This window comes from Notamacropus eugenii, chromosome 3 (genome assembly GCF_028372415.1).
Source record: "Notamacropus eugenii isolate mMacEug1 chromosome 3, mMacEug1.pri_v2, whole genome shotgun sequence".
NCBI lineage: Eukaryota > Metazoa > Chordata > Mammalia > Diprotodontia > Macropodidae > Notamacropus > Notamacropus eugenii.
This window is the reverse complement of record NC_092874.1, coordinates 383,840,145-383,859,409: the sequence shown is the minus strand read 5'-3', so window position 1 is coordinate 383,859,409 and position 19,265 is coordinate 383,840,145. Positions and strand designations below refer to the sequence as shown.

At 35.9% G+C, this 19,265-nt stretch overlaps 1 protein-coding gene across 3 annotated transcripts in view; it reads left to right on the top strand.

Moving 5' to 3' along the window:
- The window catches only part of SDK1 (sidekick cell adhesion molecule 1), a 1,143,865-nt gene that overhangs the window by 900,775 nt on the left and 223,825 nt on the right, over nt 1-19,265 (top strand). For all 3 annotated transcript variants that reach the window (XM_072597683.1, XM_072597681.1, XM_072597682.1), the window contains exons 22-23: nt 8,661-8,852; nt 14,516-14,637. In XM_072597683.1, coding sequence (XP_072453784.1) covers nt 8,661-8,852; nt 14,516-14,637 — 314 coding nt within the window. The remainder of the gene's footprint in view (nt 1-8,660; nt 8,853-14,515; nt 14,638-19,265) is intronic.

Here is a 19,265-nt window from a genome sequence, read left to right as displayed (position 1 = left end):
TTGTCATTTGGTTTTAGATGACATAGGAAAAGATAAAAGGGAGTTCCTGTCCCAAGCCACTTAGGCTTCTCATTTGCATATGGAGAAACCTAATACTTATAAATAGGATGGAGGAGAAGTGAGGCTGGTGATCTTGCAAAACCCTCTCTCCCTCAAAACACAGTCAAGTGCAAGTCATGTCTTCATCTCTCTGATGGCATGGTCTTCTTCGGCAACAGATGAATGCAAGTAGGACATGATGGTTTCCCAACATTAAAGTTCTTTGAACTGGAGGAGCACTCACTGATCATAATACAATAGAACTTGAAACAATCTTTGTAATCATGTAATCCAAGGGTTTTTAACTTAGAATTTATGAACTTAAAAAAAACTATTTTTTATAAATGTAATTCAATAGATTTGCTTTCTTTTCACTAGACTGTCAAAGGAGTCCAATATATACACATGTGTGCATGGGTATACAAACACACATACGTGCACACACAATTAAAAACCCTAATTTTGTCTAATCCCCTCATTAGAGCTGAGGAAACTGAAACCCAGAGGGATTAAGTGACTTACCTAAGTTCATACATGTAATAAGTGACATAGTCATTAATGGAACCCAGGTTCTCTGATTCCACATTCAACACTCTTTTAATTGTGGCATGATGAACCCCAAATTGTCATGAACAATTGTGGCTAAGGTCATATGCAAAAGATGGGATTTTCCTTGAACATGGGAATTGCTACTTTTCTGTTTGAAAAAGCAGCATTAATACCTTCAGTATTTATATCAACAGTTGCCCTGGCTCTTCTACTTTGTGTAGCATACCTGTTACTTTGGGCCTTTCTTCCAGTAACTTGGCCTACTAACTTGATATATTTTGTTGATTAAAAATATCAACTCCATAAAATGGAAGCAGATAGATCATCTCAGATATGATGACAATACCAATCTGATGGCAGAAAATGAAGAATTAAGAAGCCTCTTGAAACGGATAAAAGGAGAGTGTAAAAGCTGGCTTGGAGCTAAACATAAAAAACAAAAACAAAAACAAACTAAGATTTCAGCAACCGATGCCATCACTTCCTGGGAAATGGAAGCAGAAGAAACAGAAGCAGTGTCAGATTGGATATTCTTGGACTCAGAGATAAGTGCAGATGGCAACTGCAGCCATATAATTAAAAGATGTCTGTTCCTTGGAAGGAAAGCTATGCAAATTTGGACAATATACTAAAAAACAGTAACATCACCTTGCAGACAAAGGTCTGTATAGTCAAAGCTATGGTTTTTCCAGTAGCAAGGTGTGACTGTGACAGTTAAACTCTATAAAAAACTGAGTGTTGTGTGATCAATGCTTTCAAATTGTGGTGCTGGAGAAGACTTTTGAGAGTCCCTTGGATGGCAAGAAGATCAAATAAGTCAATATTTAAAGAAATTAATTCAGGTTATTCACTGGGATATCAAGCACTGAGGCTGACAGGATTCATTGGAAAAGATCCTGATGTTGGGAAAGATTGAAGGCAAAGAGAAAAGGGGATGACCGAGGATGAGTTGAATAGATTGCATCATGGAAACAATGAATATGAACTTGTACAGACTTCAGGAGATGGTGAAGACAGAAGAGCTTGGACTGCTGTGGTCCATGGGTTACAGAGTTTGTAACAAATGAATGGCTAAACAACAATAATAATCTCAAGTAAATCATTCCACTCCTTCCAGATCAATGAATTATCCCACTCTCCCCAGTGGTGATTCAAACCTTCTCATCCCTCCTCAAGCCCTTCACTCTAATTTCAGATGAAGACAATGCCAACTACTTGCCAAAACCAACCCCTAAACATGAACCTTTGGCCTCATTCCCTTGAATATCTTCTAGTAGACTGTTGCAGCTATTATCTCCTTTCTCTCTTTCAATCTCTCCTTATTTACTGGTTCTTCTTTGCTGCCTACTTACTATTGATTTCAGAAGGAAGACAATTTGAATGAGACCTATATATGATCACATATATAAGTTTCACATGTAAACAAAAATATTGGATATCAAGCTAAGTTTCCTAGTAGATACTTTTAATCTCAAAGGACTATCATTTTTTAAAAATCAGAAATACACATTTGTTTCTCCCTAATGTAGACACCTGTTCTGCCCTTTCAGAAAAGGCAGCATATTTTATTCCCATTTAGATCAACAAGAAAATACATGGGCATAATCATCTGAGTTGGGCAAACCTTTTATTGCTAAACAGACACTGGCAATACTTCTAATTTATGATCATCTGTTTTTTTTTAACTAGCTAATAGAATTTAATGAGCTCATTACAAGATTTTATTTAAATAAATACCTTTAATTTCAAGCAAAATCTGTTGTTTATGATAGCATTGTTTACCCCTTTGCTATAGAAGGGAATGCTAGAATAACAAAAAGTGACATTCTCCTACAGAACACTTGGTTGCATTTCTATTCCTGTATGGGAGTATTGGGTTGTCTTAGAACTGACTTCAGTTTAACTTTATCCAATCTATTGTCTGTGTGTGTGTGTGTGTGTGTGTGTGCATGCATGTATGTGTACATATTTGTTGTCTTTCCTGATAGAATGTAAGCTCCTTGTTAGTAGGGAGCATTTCACACTTATGTTTGTAGTCCCAGCACTGAGTACAATGCTTGATATGTAGTGGGAACTTAATAAATTCTTATTGATTAAAAGACTGATTGATATGATTCTAGACCAAACCAAAAAACAACAATAACAAATGACCTGAAAAGTACCCCTCTGTCCTCAAGTCATTTCTATTCTACACTTCTTAAAGTGGAAATGCTGCTTGTCTTTGTTTTTCCTCCTCTCCCATCTTCTCTCTTTTAGACTCTGTTCCCTCGATCTCAACTCACCATTAAATAATTTCACCTTAAAGATGGTTGGATAGCAGTAATAATGAAATAATTCCTGGCTGTAGTTCTTTTGTTATCTCTGTGGGAGAGAAAGGTCCCGGAGAGGGACAAGACTAAGCCATTAGAATGATTTCATTAGCCTCTGTTCAGCCATGCTTCAGGCACCTCCCCAAGGAATGTAATAATTAGTAACCTGCCCCCAATAAGACAAGCCATAATGCATTGGCTATTGTGGAGCTCTACTCTGTTGGTGACAGATTGGCATCTCTAAGAATGACTTGGACTTCCAATGGAGCATGACAGTACTACCACACAGGTCTATTTCGTGCCAAATGTTTGAGTGTTTCCTAAAGAGATGCAACCAAAAATAAAATCTATGTTAGTGAGAGAAACAAGAACCCACGGCTCCAATTCCAGGAAAATTTTATTCCTTCTAATGATCCTTCTGAGACTTCCTATTAAAGCTGTGCTTTGCTATTAAAGGCAGCTGCTGGAATAGTTTGATAGACTGATTAGCTTGGTGCTTTGTACAGTGCACTTTAAGGTCTACATACCTGTTAAGAAGCTACCATTTTGTTAGCTTTGGTTCATAGATATCATTCACTGTGATTTCTTTTTAATTCTGAGGTCTGGAATGAGAGAAAGGCACAAAGAATGGGGGAAAGAGCCAGGCTTCTTAGTAAATTACCCACTGCTCTCATTGTAAATTTCAGTATCTTCCTCTCTCCTTCTGTAAACTCTGATTTATGAGGGCTAGAATATAGACAGACAGTTTGTGATTGGATGTACTGCTCTCTTGTAGAGAATTTACTTCAGATCAACAGAAAATTATTTCTGAAACTCCTCTGGTCATTAGTCTCCGTTAGGCAGCCATTTATGGAGAAGGTGGAGTGCCAATACAGAAGGAAGGGTCTGTGGCACCTTCCTTCCTCTAGCTTACATTAGAGCCAGATGAAACATTTGCTGTCCAGAATGATTGGACTCCATCAGACACATCCCTGGAAAAGTTGCCTATAAAATAGAGGACATCTTTCCTCACCACATGGCCCAAAGTTTTTCCCATCTGTGTATGACTGGACTTTCGATGCAATTTTTATTAAGTATTCTTGGTCCAGCTCATTCAATTCAATTTTGTTTTTATTTGTCCTAGCCTGATTAAATCAGGTTTTATTGGCATGACTATGGTTATCCTTATTGTTTTTAGTATATAATTTTATCAGTTTTATGCCAATAGATCATAACAGTTCTCTACCAAATCGCTGTAATTAGAGTGCTCACTAAAGGCTACCATTTTACTCCTGCTCCAGGTCAGTATTTTCACCCATTGCCACCATTTTTTGTGCATTTTGATGGTGAATGGTTTTCAGCAGCTAAAGTTAACTACCACACAGGTTCAACATTATGTAACGCTAGGTTTTTATGCCTTGGGAATAGGCTTGGCAACATCAATATTATATTCTGAACTATTAAGAGAATTGGTTCAGATAACACCTAGGTGGTTATTCCAAGTTTGTCCATACACATAAAAAATGTGTCACAATAGTTATTTGGAAGTCTTCTATTTACCCTTGAGCATCATCAATAAGAAATTCATTCTAAGTCACTGAATGATCGAATATGAAAGAACTAAATAAAGCACAACGTTGTTAGCTTATAGACCTTTAATATTATGTTGGACTATAGCTATTTAACAACTCCAAGTGTCTGATGGATAGGTGGTTTGAATAAGAGACATTAGCAATAGGCGCAAGATAGAGTAAAAAATGGATATCACAATAAAAAAAACCATAGATTAATAATGGAATAGTCAATCTACTTACAAGCATGTACAAGCATGGATAGGCAGCTAAAATTGCAAACTGGCAAGTCAAATACCACAGAAAGGAAGAGCTGACCAGCTAACTCAAGTTAATTCCTAATAGAAGGCCTTTCCTTATTTCCTAAATCAGAGGTATCAACACGCTATCCATTGATTTCATAATGCCAACAAAACTCTCCAATGCTACCTGAAACAGAATAAAATATAATTGGGAAACATTTAATATAATAAATAAAATAAAATAGATAATGTTAACATTAATTTAGTAACATAAAGCAATATGTTTTATTTAGTAATATAAAAACAGTAAATGTATAATTTAGTACCCTGCTCTTTCTTGCCACTGCTCTATATAGTAAATCTTCCCTCCCCCCTACTACTCATTTGTAGTTATTTTGTGTACATTTACATTTGTTTCATGATGGAGCTAGAATAAATCACATAGCCAATGCAAATGTATGTTCCTAATATCAACTGGACCCTTACTGCAGCAAGACAATCCTTTTCCTTTTCTCTTTTCTTTAGTGAAGCAATCAGTGTTAAGTGACTTACCCAGGGTCACACAGTTAGTAAGTGTTAAGTGTCTGAGGCTGGATTTGAATTCAGATCTTCCTGACTCCAGGGCCAATGCTCTATCCACTGCTCCACTTACCTAAGGAAAGGGAGACCATCCATCATGAACTCCCTCTTCTTCCCATTCGTACTTCTCAAAGCCCCTTGCCTTCATCCTTCATTCTCTCTTCTTTTATTCTAGTCTTTGATAAGTAATGGCCATTCTCTTCACCAAGATCATCTTCTCTACATGTACCCTTGATCTCATCCCCTTTTATTTTCTCCAGCAGATTGCCACCACAATCATCTAATACGTATAATCTGGAATGTCTCCCCATCTCCTAATTTTTCCCTACTATTTACAAAGATTCCAAGTCTCCCCCATCCTGGAAAAAATATATATTCTACCATCTCTTTAAACTGATATGCTTTAACTCTTTTCCAAAACTGCCTATACCTATTACTTTAATTTTCTCTCCTCACACTCACTTCTAATACTTTCTCCACTCTGGTTTTTCATGACATTACTCTCTCTTGGTTCTCCTCCTGCCTTTCTGACCACTCTATCTCAATCTGCTTTTTTGATTCATCATCCATATTCCATTCTCTAACTTTGAGCATGCCTCAGGCTCTATTTTGGGTCTTATTTTATTTTTCTCTGCAGTTTCACTTGGTGATCTAATCACCTCTTTTGGGTTCAATAATCATCTCAAATCAGATTATTTCTAGCTCTTTATGTGCAGTACTAGATTCTCTCTCAAGCACTATCAGCAATTTTCTATTATATATATAAAACTGAATGTGTCATAGACATCTAAAATTCATGTCCAAAACTTAACACATCTTTCCCCCCCCCCCAAACTAAAGTCTCTTTCAAACTTACCTATTTCTGTCAAGGGCATCATCATCTTTCTGGCTTACAACCCTGGAGTTATACTTTACTCTTCATTCTTCCTCACAACACATAATCTATTGAGGTACCAAATCTTGTTCTTTCTACCTTTACAACAATATTCCTACTTACCCCTTTCTCTCTACTCATGTCTTAATTCTGTCACTGTCTCACCTGAACTTTTGCAGTTCCCTCTAAGCTGATCTCCCTGCCTCCTCCCTCCCTTTCCTCCTCTCCTTTTCTTTCTTCTCTAATCTATTCTCCACCCAGTTTCCAAAGTGATTTTCCTGAAGTGCAAATCTATCCATGTCATTCCCCTGTCCAAACAAACAAAAAAACTCCAGTGGCTCCTTATTTCCTCTATGACCAAATATAAACTACTCTGATTGTCCTTTAAAGCCATTTGCAAGCTGGCCCCAGCCTACCTTTCTAACGGATTTATATAGTACTCCCTTTTCCTGAACTCTATGATCCAGTCACACTGGCCTTACTGGTGCTCTTCATAACCAAACACTATGTGATCTTGATTTGGCACTGACTATCTCCCAAGCTTGGCGTCCATTTTACCTTACTAGACTTTAAGGATCCCTTCTTTCTGATGAGACACTGTCCAACAACCATCTTCTCTATGAAACCTTTCTTAGTCCCATCACTTTCTCCAGCTGTTAGCGTTGCCTGACTCCCATGAATTTACCCTGTATTCATTTTGTGTGTATTTTGGATATAGTTATGTATGTGTGTTAGTTCCCTCTTTAGAAGGTAAGCTTCTTGATAACAGATACTACTTCAGTTTTGCCATTGTATGTTTGGCACCTAACATAGGATCTGATACATAGTTGGTACTTTAAAAATTCTTATTGATTGATGTGTTAATTATTGTTGTTTCCCACACCTTCTCCAATAGAATATGAACTCTTTGAAGGCATGAACTGTTTTTTTGTTTTTCTTTCTAGGCCTAGTTCATGTCACAGTGCCTGATATAAAGCAGGTGCTTCATAAATGCTTGTTGAATCAAAGAATGTTCAGAAACCAGGAAATATGAGTGAGACAAGATGACTAAAAAATTAGATGATTTAGATGCACAGTGGTAACAAGTAGACATTGACAAATAGAGTAAGCAGCCCTTAGCCCTAACTGCCTTTATTCTATACTTCTATCCCAGGGGGAGCTAATCCTTGAAGATCACTCCCTAAGTCTCAGGACCCTCTAGGTCTTCAAGTACAGCCCTTTAACTGAATCCAAACTTCACAGAACAAATTCCCTTAATAAAAGAATTTATTCTATAAAACTTAGGCTTAATCAAAAGCCTGCACCCAAGGACCTAGAGGGCCACATGTGGGGTCAAGGATACATGTGGCCTCAAAGCTACCATAAGAATGTTGCATAGGAAGGCCACTGAAATTAGATGCATGGAGAGAGTACTGCAGCTGCTTCTGACATCAGTTCCTGACATTTAATCTATTTTTTTCCTTAAAGCTATTAAGAATCAGTCTAGATGTATTGTATGCTCGCAATTCTTGGTTTCTGCATGGTGCATTAATGTCTATAACTATTTTCATTATTTCCATCTCAAAGAAATGATACTTGAGGAGGTTAATTTTTTTAATTTTTTTTAGCATCAAGATCATTGGCTAAGAGTAAGGAAAAATACATTTTCTTGTGGTTCTTTTTTCCTTCAACTTTGAACATCCTAAGACCTTTCATCATTGCCTCTATCATCAAGTGATATTTTTAGAGCTTCCTCGTGTGTGATCATTAAGCTTTCTTATAAAAAGTTTTGATTTCAAGAGCCACATAGGCCTTTTTTGCCTCTGAACCCAAATCATAAAGATATCTGGAGTCAACTAAATTGTGAAGTGTTAGGCTGTTTGATGGAATGGAGTACAAAGGAGACTAAAATCTCACTAGAGAACAAAGGGTAAAAAACAAAACACCAGCAAAGAATATGCAAAACATGAAGCAATATTAATCAAAACAAACAGAAAAAAACTTTTAAAAGCAAAACACCACAAAAGTTTTTTTTTTAGAAATGATAAGTGATTGTAATCATTTGAATCAAGAAAAGATAAAAGAGGGGAAATATTAATTAATTTTGTTATTGTTCAGTTGTTTTAGTAGTGTCTGACTCTTCATGAACCCATTTGGGGTTTTCTCGCAAAGATGCTGGAATAGATTGCCATTTCCTTCTCCAGCCCATTTTATAGATGAGGAAACTAAGGCACATTAGATTAAATGGCTTGACCAGGGTCATACATCTAGTAATCATCCAAGGCCAGATTTGAATTCAGGAAGATGAGTCTTCCTAACTCCAGGTCTGATGCCTCTATCTGTTGTGCCGCCTTTATAGCAACTATAATGGACAGTGTAATGGAAAGACTAGGACAGCTGTGCAAATACCAAAGGAAGATATTTAAAAACTGAGCATTGACTCATTAAAATGTTTTTAAAGCAAATTAAGGAACTTGAAACAAAAAAAATAAACACAAGATGATTATGATTGTCAAGCTGTTTTGTCATTGTTTTCTAGGTTATCAAATTTCTTGGGAGGTGTACAGTAGAAACGACTCCCGTCTTACACTTACTTTAAATAATACAACCCACGAATATAAAATTAAAGGATTATCATCTCTCACCACCTACACCATTGAAGTGGCAGCTGTCACAGCGACAGGGATTGGCCTGGTGACCTCATCCACTATTTCTTCTGGAGTTCCACCAGGTTTGTGAAATTTCATAGTCTTTCAGCTCTCAGACATGTGAAATTGAATGCAGTCTAATTATAATAATTTGCATCTCATAGGTAGCTTTGTTTCCCTAAAGTAACTCTATTGTATGGTGGGTTCTTATTGCCTTGCTTGGGTGGAACAATAGAAGAGAAATAGTTAAAGTGAAGTGGGCATGATTTCAATCAGACCAAAGGGAAATCCTTTCTTTATGGTTATAAAATACTAAAACAGATGTTTTGGGGATTTGTTTGGTTTTTTTTTTAATACTAAAAGAAGCCAAACTCTGAATAGTTGTAATGACCAATTTTGGTCCTGAGGAACAGGTGATGAAATAAACTTTTCTGGACAGATTTAGTGACTTCTGGGTCCAGAATGTTGTGTTCACTCTCTGTATCAGTCAGTTTTATGTAACTTTTTCTTTGATACGAGAGAGGATTCAAGGATGAGAGAGGTGTACTGGGAAATAAGTGTGGTATAAAAATATCATTAATGAAAGGAAACCCTTTTATCTAGCAGGATAACTGTTAAGTCATGAGTGGGGATTTTTTTTTCTTGAGGGATACTGATGTAGAGATAAGATCTTTCCAGAGCTATGTGCAACTAAGGACTACTCTAATGACATTTCCTTGCTAAGCACTCCTTCCTCATTGCTGGGCTGTGGTGACACACTGTAGTAGGGCACCAATCACTATCCCTATAACTTTGTGTCCTCTGTGCTTGGCATATAGTAGGCACTTAATAAATGATTTTTCATTCATTCATTTGTTCATTTATGAGTAGCCATAGCCAAAGAGGAGAGAAAAACTTTAGTGGCCCTCATCACCTCCCTCTAGACTGTTTTACTGTACTACTGGTGATTGAATCTCCCTACCTCAAGTCTCTCTACATTCCTTTACTCAAATTGTCAAATTGATCTCCTTTAACCATAGGTCTCACCATGTCACAGCTCCTATTTAATAAACTCCAGTGGCTCCCTATTACCTCCAAAATCAAATATAAAGTGTTCTTTTTGGTTTCTAAAACTCTTCATAACTTGATCCCTTTCTACCTTTGTGCTTTTCTTATACCTTACTCTTTTCCACGTATTCTGCAATCCAGTGACACTGGCCTCCTCACTGTTCCTTGAGTAAGACAATCCATCTCCAGAATCTGGGCATTTTCACTGGCTGTCTCCCATGCCTGCAACACTCAGCTTCCTGGTTTCCCAGTTTTCCTTCAAGTCTTAGCTAAAATTCCACTCTTCTTGGCCTTCCTAACTGTATTGCCTTCCTTCTTTAAATACATTCAATTTATATGTTTATATCTTGTAGCTGCTTAGCTGTTTAAATTTTATCTCCCTGAGTAGACTATGAGTTACTTGAGAACAGGGACTGTTTTATATCTTTCTTTGTTTCCCCAGGGCTTAGAATAATGGCTAGCACACAGTAGGTATAATTGCTTATTGATTGGAAGGTCGATCAATTTTCTGGTGATGATCCTCTCCAAATTTAACCAGGCCAGTAGTTAGAAGACAAGACAGACAGACAAGCAGTCTATCACTGAGCCTATACTGGAAATGTTTTCAGTTTAGTAAAAATTTCTGGAGGTTTTACCCTTCTGGTGTAATCTTAGAGAACCAAGGATCACCACTATGCCACAATAAAGCATAAGACAGAGATTTTAATAGAAGATAAATTATGATTATTATTAACATAATGATGACTTAAATTATAGACTGTGCATAACACTTTAAAAGTGAATCTATTATGTGAAAAGAAATAAACCTTTATATGTACTGTACAATTTAAGGTATAATCCTAGCAAGGGGCAGAAAAATGGACTAGCTGACCTCTGGAAGCCTTTCATCCTTTTATTTTTGTGATTGGCAATGTACCTGGTGATGCACAGAATAAAGAATTATATGAGGAAATGAAGCACAACTGTATTAAATAAATGGTTGATAACCATGATTAAGGAAGGCTATTGAGTTTCTATTACTATATTTTCAGGGTAGATCACCTGAAACCAAAGGGAGGTCATAAAATGCCGTTGCAGATTCTAGTAATTAGATTAAAGCAAAAGTCACATGATGCTGACATCACTAGATTCTGTTTGCTAAACTTAAAATCTATATTCATGAATGAAGAGTATTTTATAGAATCAGAATCTCAGAGAAATGTAGAGAAATTTTTCAAAAAGAATTGCTCTTCTTTTGATTTAAACATTTTCTGTCCAAAATTCATAAAATTAGATATGACAAGAACTTTTGAAATACTGTCATTCCTACATAAACCAATATTGGAACAATCACCAAAGTAATGCTATTGTCCCCATGTGACGGCTCCTTTTGAATATCCCCAGCAATGAGAAATTGAGGAACTGTTCCCCAGGCATGTTGTTATCTGGTAGCTTTTTCTACTACATGAATTGATTGTATTTTCTTTCTCTTAATTCTAACCCGTTTCCTTGTGCCAGATTCTTTTACATTACACATTCTTTCCCTGAATTACTTTTAAGGTTTTAGACAGCATCACTTTTTTCAACCTTTCATTTTAAAGTCATAAGTAACTGCAGGTAAGATATTAGCTGTTTAAAAGAGCCTTGTGTCGTAGAACTGCTGTTATATGTAAGTCCTAGATCAAAAATTATTGCACATATCTGGAATCACATCCCATTCCCATCTTCCCCTAATTTTATTGCCAGAGAAAACAGACAAGTGTGCAAATGGTCTGTGCATCAACCAGGATTTGGTCATCCTGGCAATAGGACCCAGGAAGCTCCAGGTTCAAATGCTGGACACCTATTTTCATATATTTTGTTAATAAATTTTTATTTTTTTCTCAATTAAATGTAAAAAAAAAATTTAACGTTCATTTAAAAATTTTTTCAGTTCCAGATTTGTTTCTTTCTTCCCTCCTCCCATCATTCCCCTTCCCCCGTCCTGGAGAGGGCATGCAATTTGATATAGACTGTACATGTGCAGTCATACAAAACATTTCCATATTAGCCATGTTACAAAAGAAAATGAAAACCAAAATAACATGAGAAAAATAAAGTTTGAGAATTATGCTTTAATCCGCATTCAGAATCCATTAGTTCTTTTTCTGTTTGTGGATAGCGTTTTTCATTATAAGCCCTTCCAAATGGTTTTGGATCTTTGTATTGATGAGAATAGCTAAGTCATTCACAGTCAATCATCATATAATATTGATGTGACTATGTACAATGTTCTCTAGATTCTGCTCATTTCACTTTGCATTAGTTCATATAATTCTTTCCAGGTTTCCTTGAAAACATCCCGCTTGTCATGGCTTTTAGCACAAATCTTTCATCACAATCGTATACCACAACTTGTTCAGTCATTTCCCAGTTAATGGGAATCCCCTCAATTTTCACTTCTTTGTTACCATGAAGAGTTATAAATATTTTTGTAAGAATAGGTCCCTTACTTTTTTCTTTGATCTCTTTGGGGTACAGACTTATTAATAGCATTACTAAATCAAAGCATTTGCACAGATTTATAGCCCTTAGGACATAGTTCCAAACTACTTAGAGAATGACTGAATCAGTTTAGAAATCCACTAATAGTGTATTTGTACCCCAGTTTTTCTGCATCCCTTCCAAACTCGGAGCTGTTTTAATTTGCATTTCTCTAATCAATAATGATTTAGAGCATTTTTTTCATATAACTATAGATAGCTTTAATTTCTTCTTCTGAAAACTACGTATTCATATTGTTTGACCATTTACCATTTGAGGCTTGACTTGTATTCTTATATATTTGACTCAGTTCTCTGTATATTTTAGAAATAAATCCTTTGTCAGAGAAACTTACTATAAATTTTCCCCCAAGTTTCCTGCTTTCCTTCTAATCTTAGCTGCATTGGTTTTATTCATATAAAAGCTTGTCAACTTGATATGATCAATCTTATCCATTTTACTTGCCTTGATCCTGTCTGTCTCTTATTTACCCATAAATTCTTCCCTTATCCATAAATCTGACAGGCAAAATATTCCATGCTCCCTTAATTTGCTTTTTATGTCTAAATTATAGATCCATTTTGATCTTATCTTGGTATACAGCATGAAATGTTGGTCTATTCTTAGTTTCTACCAAACTGCTTTCCAGTTTTCTCAGCAATTTTTGTCAGATAATGAATTCTTGACCCAAAATTTTGGATCTTTCCATTTGTCAAGCACTAGAATACTGTGGTCATTCACTACTGTATATTGTGTACCTAATCTATTACATTGATCCACCACTCTCTCTCAGCCCCTATTAGATTGTTTTCATGATTACTGCTTTGTAATACAGTTTGAAATATGGTACTGCTAGACCACTTTGCTTCACATTTTTTTTTTGCATTGATTTCCCTGATATTCTTGACCTTTTGTTCTTCCAGATTAATTTTGGTCTGTTTTTTCTAGCCCTATAAAACCAATATTTTATATTTTGGTCATTTTTTTTTAATTTGATTGGTATGATACTGATAAGTAAATTAATTTAGGTGGAATTCTCATTTTTATTATATTGGACTGACTTTCCCATGAACAATTAGTATTTCTCCAGTTCTTTAGATGTGATTTTATTTGTGTGAAAAGTATTTTCAAATTGTGTTCATATAACTCCTGGATTTGTCTTAACAGGTAGACTCCCAAGCATTTTACATTTTAAATGGATTTTTTAAATAGATATTTTAAATGGATTTCCCTGAGTATCTCTTTCTATTGCACCTTGTTGGTAATACATGCGCGTGCACACACACACACACACACACACACACATATAAATGCTGATGATTTATGTGAGTTTATTTTACATTCTGCAACTTTGCTGAAGTTGTTAATTGTTTCAGCTAGTTTTTTTTTTAGTTGATTGTCTAGGTTTCCCTAAGTATGCCATCATATCATCTGCAGAGTGATAGTTTGTTTCTTCATTGGCTATTCTAATTTCTTTAATTTTTTTTTGGTCTTATATATATGACTACTATTTTGAGAAAAATATTGAATAACAGTAGATAATAGGCATCCTTACTTTACCCCTGATCTTACTGGGAAGTTTTCTAGCTTATCCCCATTATAGATGATGATACCTATTTGCATCTTGTTGTCTTGAAAAGAATGCTTCATCAGGTATTCTCCTCCCCTTGTTCCCACCCCATTCATATTATCTAGGTAGAATTGTAAAACAACAGAGGGATATTCAATTATCTGCAACTTCTGATTAACCAGAAAGGGGCATATTCTTCATTAATTCACAGCTACCCTAATTTTTAGGAACCTCCTATCTACAAGGCACCATGTTGTGCACTATGGAGTATGCAAAGAAAATTAAGGCATGTCCTCTGACCTCCTGGGAGCTTATAATTCCATAGATGTTATTAACAACAACTTCAAATACCAATATTTCAGCGTAAGTGGGCCTTTGGGTGGTTACTACATACTACATAAATAGAATGTCCCTTTCATCATAGATATCATAACCCTGTGACACTGCTCGTAAAGTTTCACTCTTCCTGATTCTTATTAGCAAATTAATGCTTTTTGTTTAAGTAGGTATTCTGAAGATGTTTACTATAGAAATAATGAATACCACCATTGATTTATGTAATACATGTATAGACTTGAGTCCTGACAGCTTAAATTAACGTCTTGTTCCCCTCTATTTCATCTTCAGAACTTCCTGGAGCCCCTTCCAATCTGGTGATTTCCAATATTAGTCCTCGATCAGCAACTCTTCAGTTCCGGCCTGGTTATGATGGGAAAACGTCTATCTCCAGATGGATAGTGGAGGGACAGGTATGTATTAAATTTTAAATGAGATATAAAATGATCTTGATTAGTAATATTTTACACTGCAACAGGGAGAAGAAATACTCGATTCTTTAATATATAGGTTTTAAGAAGCAAGGTCCTACTTCTTAAAGAGAAAAAAAATAAAAAATGCTTCCCTCCATTTCTAAGATCTCTTGGTTTCTTCAGCCTTTTAATTGAGAAATCTAACTCTGCCTTCCCTTTTTGTATCCTATGCTCCTTTCTTCTTATGCTATCTCCTTTTTGTTCCTAGGTTTGTGTCTTCTTAGCTAAGAAAAAATCATTAGTAGAGAAATGAAGTATCTTACTTGTTTGTGGAATATTTTTGTTTGGAAAGCTCTGCTGCCGTTCTCCATCAATTCTACATAAACTAAACCAGCCCAAAGAACTCATCCAACATGGTCCTGTACATTTATCTCATTTTTCCTACTATTATGTAGCTGTGAAGTTTATTTTGGGTCCTGTATCTTGAGTAATCGTTCAATTCTTTCATGTAGATTAAATATTTCTTGTGAGTTATAAATTATGGAATATATGTAAATTCAGGAAAACTGGCCAAGTCAGACGAGGAAAAATTAGCAGTTTTATTTTCTGACAAAAGAAGAGGTCAGAAGGTCAAAAGGACCGCAACCATTCTTATATTCTCAAAATAGGGTCTTTCTGTATTGTGAATTTGGTTATCTCTGCCACGGAAACAAGGGTTTTATGATTTCAGGTCTATTTGAGTTTTGTCACATTGATTCTGTGAAAATTCATCACACAGAATTAGAAAATCAAGGAAACTATTCTGTGTACCATCCTATAAAGATTCATGTTAATGGAATTCTTTGGAGAACATACAAAAGATTTGTTCTTCCGCTACTCAGATCCTGCTATAGCTATGGTGAGGTGTGAAGCGCAGATGTTTGCTTATCTAATGAATCAACAAACAGATATTCATCTCACTCTAGTCTAGGCTCAGCATTTTTCTAAGGGGTCTGTTAAATAGTTCATGGCAAAGTTCTTGCCCTCAAGTGACATCTAATCTAGTTGAAAAGCGTGTATGCTGATGGCAGCGTGCAGTGTATGTAGCAAAGAACAAAGGTCGTGGTCCTATCTTTCTGAGAGAAGCTAATTTTGAGAAATCAAGACATCTGTTATTTGCTTCTCTCAGCAACTGACGTTATATTACCTCGGAATTTCCATTTGTTCCTACTTTGCTGCCATAAGCAAGGCAATTAGTTATAGAGGTGTCCAACTCATTTGTGAAATTATGATGAAAGCCAAAGGAAAAGTATTATTTGCTTTTCATTCTCTTTACAATTTTTTTTGTTACAAAAAAATAAACTATCCTTGCAGTGTTGTATGAGTTAAGACCACTTAAGAGAAAATAAAAAAGAATGACACTATCTATGCATGAGGTTCGCCCTTCCCTGGTGAACTTTCATCTTAAAGATAAGATTCATTTTAAATCTCACTAGATTGAAATGCCAAGCTCTTTCCCCAGCCTCGTTGGAAGTATTAACATCAGTCAAAAGAAGAAATAAAGGATAAGTTGCCATACATTATGTCACATAAAGATTTGTATTATAAATGCATTATAGGATTCTATAGAGGCCTTTATATGCATATTTGATTAATTCTTTTTTCCCTTTAGTTATAATTGGGTCCCTTTTCATTTCTGTCTGACTTATGAGAGATTTATATTTTATATCCTTCAATATCTGGATTAAATGTATCAATAGGCTGTCATTCCATTTTAATTGTGTTAACATCTATTCTTTTTAATGAGCGAGTTGAACTGGTTTTCAATTGTGTGCTGATTTATCATGAAAAATCTCATGGTTTTATCTGATGAACATTATCAGCACTGTGCAAGCAGTACCTTGTGACATGCAAACCTGCTAGCTTGTCACACACCTGGCATACCCACTTTTAACATTCCAGCCAACGTAGAGCTCTTCAAATGATGCTACTGGCCTTCCTTCTGTAATATTGTCAATATCATGGGACATGTAAATAAACCACATCATAACCATGACCTTATGGGTCTTCCAATATCTAAGTTGGTCTTGAAATGAAAATGAGATAGAATTATGCTAGACCACGTTTCATGTTATAGTGTAATCTGGTGGGAACATGACTGGACACAGAGTCAGAGAACCTGGGTTCTAGTCTAGACCTCAGGCAAGTCACCCTCCTTCTCTGACCTCAGTTCGAGCATCTCCAGAATCAAGGGATTGAACTAGGTAGGTCTCTTCCAGCACTGATACTCCATGAATAATTATACAATGAGGGTTCAGAGTATAATGCATTTAACGAGTTTACAATAGCAGAACCGTAATAAAGTTTACTTTTTTTTGGTCCATTAAATCCAGGTTTTTAGCCACTTTTTTTTAGCCACTTTTTCATCACAGAGAAATCTTCTTTACATTTTGACAAGTTCTTGAAAGTGCACCAGAAATGTTTTACTATTTAGTTTTATCTTTGGTGAATTATAGAAGGAAAAAAAAGTTCGAGTAACAGGAGGAATGCTATTGAAAGTCTGAGTGAGAAGCTGATGCTCACCTAGGTTGTGTATGTGTATGTTTGGGGGCCAGGGGTAAGAGGAAAAGAAGCTTTTAAAAGAGAGATTTTTTTTTTATTCACTGATGCTCTTCTAAATTAGTAACCTTTGGCTCTTTAGTGAGCGAAATGCTTTTTCCCACATTTGTATAGCTAAAGGATTACACTCAGCTGCTAGACATTTTCATTTGTCATTTACAGTTGCCTGCTTCAGTACCTTGGCAAACTCCTGCAGCTTAGAACCATTTACTGTGTTGTAATAGCTAGAGTAACATTCAACCTACAGAAGAAATAGCTCTGAAAAGGATCTTCTCTAATGAAGACGTTAGTGGTAATGCTTTGGGTCCAAGTAAAACTGTTTCCATTCTAAAAACAAAACCAAAACAAACCAAAAGGCCTACACCAGTTAGTGCTTATTTGTGCAGAATAGGAAGTAGCCTTTTTTTTTTAAAGGAATTGTTTTAGAGAGTGTTAAAGTGCTAATAAAACAATCCTCATGTCTGTTTAGTCCTGTTCTCTCTGTAACTAAGGAATAAGGAAAGTGGAGCACTGAGAATGGTCATTGTGAGAGATCCAAGCTCAAGGTACCCTGGGAGCTTTCTCTTTAGTTTGGCACATTCCCACACGAAGTCAAAGACTTAAGGTAACTTTGGCTTTCTCTCTTATGGGTTTTACGTAAGGATTGTAGGAGCTTAGAGTGAGAGCTGGAGGGGACCATAGAGTTCATGTAGTCCATCCCCCTGACAGTGAGAACTGAGGCCCAGAAGAATCACAGGATCACAAATTCTGAACTGAAAGGCACTTCAGAAGCAATCAGGTCCAACTCCCCTCACTTTATGGATGAGGAAACTGAGTCCCAGAGATATCAGGAATGGAAGAGATAGGATTGTAACCCAAAACCTGTGACTTGAATCTCTTGGATCTAATGTTCTCAAATGAAGACTTTCTCAACTATCTAACATGCATGAGCAGTAACATATTATGATATATAATTAAACACAGAGGATCTTATATTTTCTTAACATATCTTTTCTTCATGGACTCTCACAATCAATTTCTACTTGAGGTTAGTTCCAGGGAAATATTTTGTCTGTGCAGACATCTTACTTGCCCAATAATGCAAACTATGTAGCCAAGTGCTATCCCCTCTTTTGCCTTGAGTGTTAGAAAACTCAGTCAGATAAATATATTAAGCATCATAATATTCTCAATTCAAGTCCTGATAGAATATATTCCTTCTGTTCCTCTTATGTGGACTCCATTCTTATTTTAACATTACATTTTTAGTTTTCACTGGATTTTTATTGGTAAGTGCCTGCGAATCCTTTTGGAAAGAGACAATATACAAATAAAATTGAGATGAAATGTCCCTTAAGCTTTTTATATTTTCTCTCTTATGTTCTTTCACCAATGCTCTTTGCAAGTTAAAATAGGAATGATTGTTCCTAACAAAAGGAGAGGTAGATTGTCTATTCAATTAAACAAACTTGTATTTGTTTCCAACCATGTACAAGACACTGGTAACACAAAGATGAAATAAGATATAGTTCCTGTACTCAAAAGAATTTGCAACCTTGTGGGGGAAATCAGAATCATCACTTTTGACTAGAATATAAGACTGAAAGTGAGAAGTGCAAAGGAGTGATCCTAACACTGGATTCTGAGGTATTTGTGATTGAGTGCCAGTCCAGGAAGGCTTCATGGAGGAGGCAACACCTGAATTAATCTTTGAAGTGAGGGAGAGATGTCAGCAAGTGCAGTTAAGGAAAGGAGGATCCATACCAGTTAAGGAAGATGGTCTGAGCAAAGGCAGAGAGATAAGGGAGAAGGAAGGGATAGAATCCCGGGGACAGAAATTAGTCTAGTGTGGCTAGAACGTAAAGAGCATATGAAGGAAAGGAGTATGAGATTGATAGTGAAATATCAAGATAAAAGATTAATTAACATTACCCATCATCTTTCTAGGACACATTAGTTGAGAATCCTAGCATTGCTATATTCCACTCAATTTAAATAGTAAAATACAATACACAGTATGTTCAAAACAAAAGTCATTGTCTTTCTCCCTA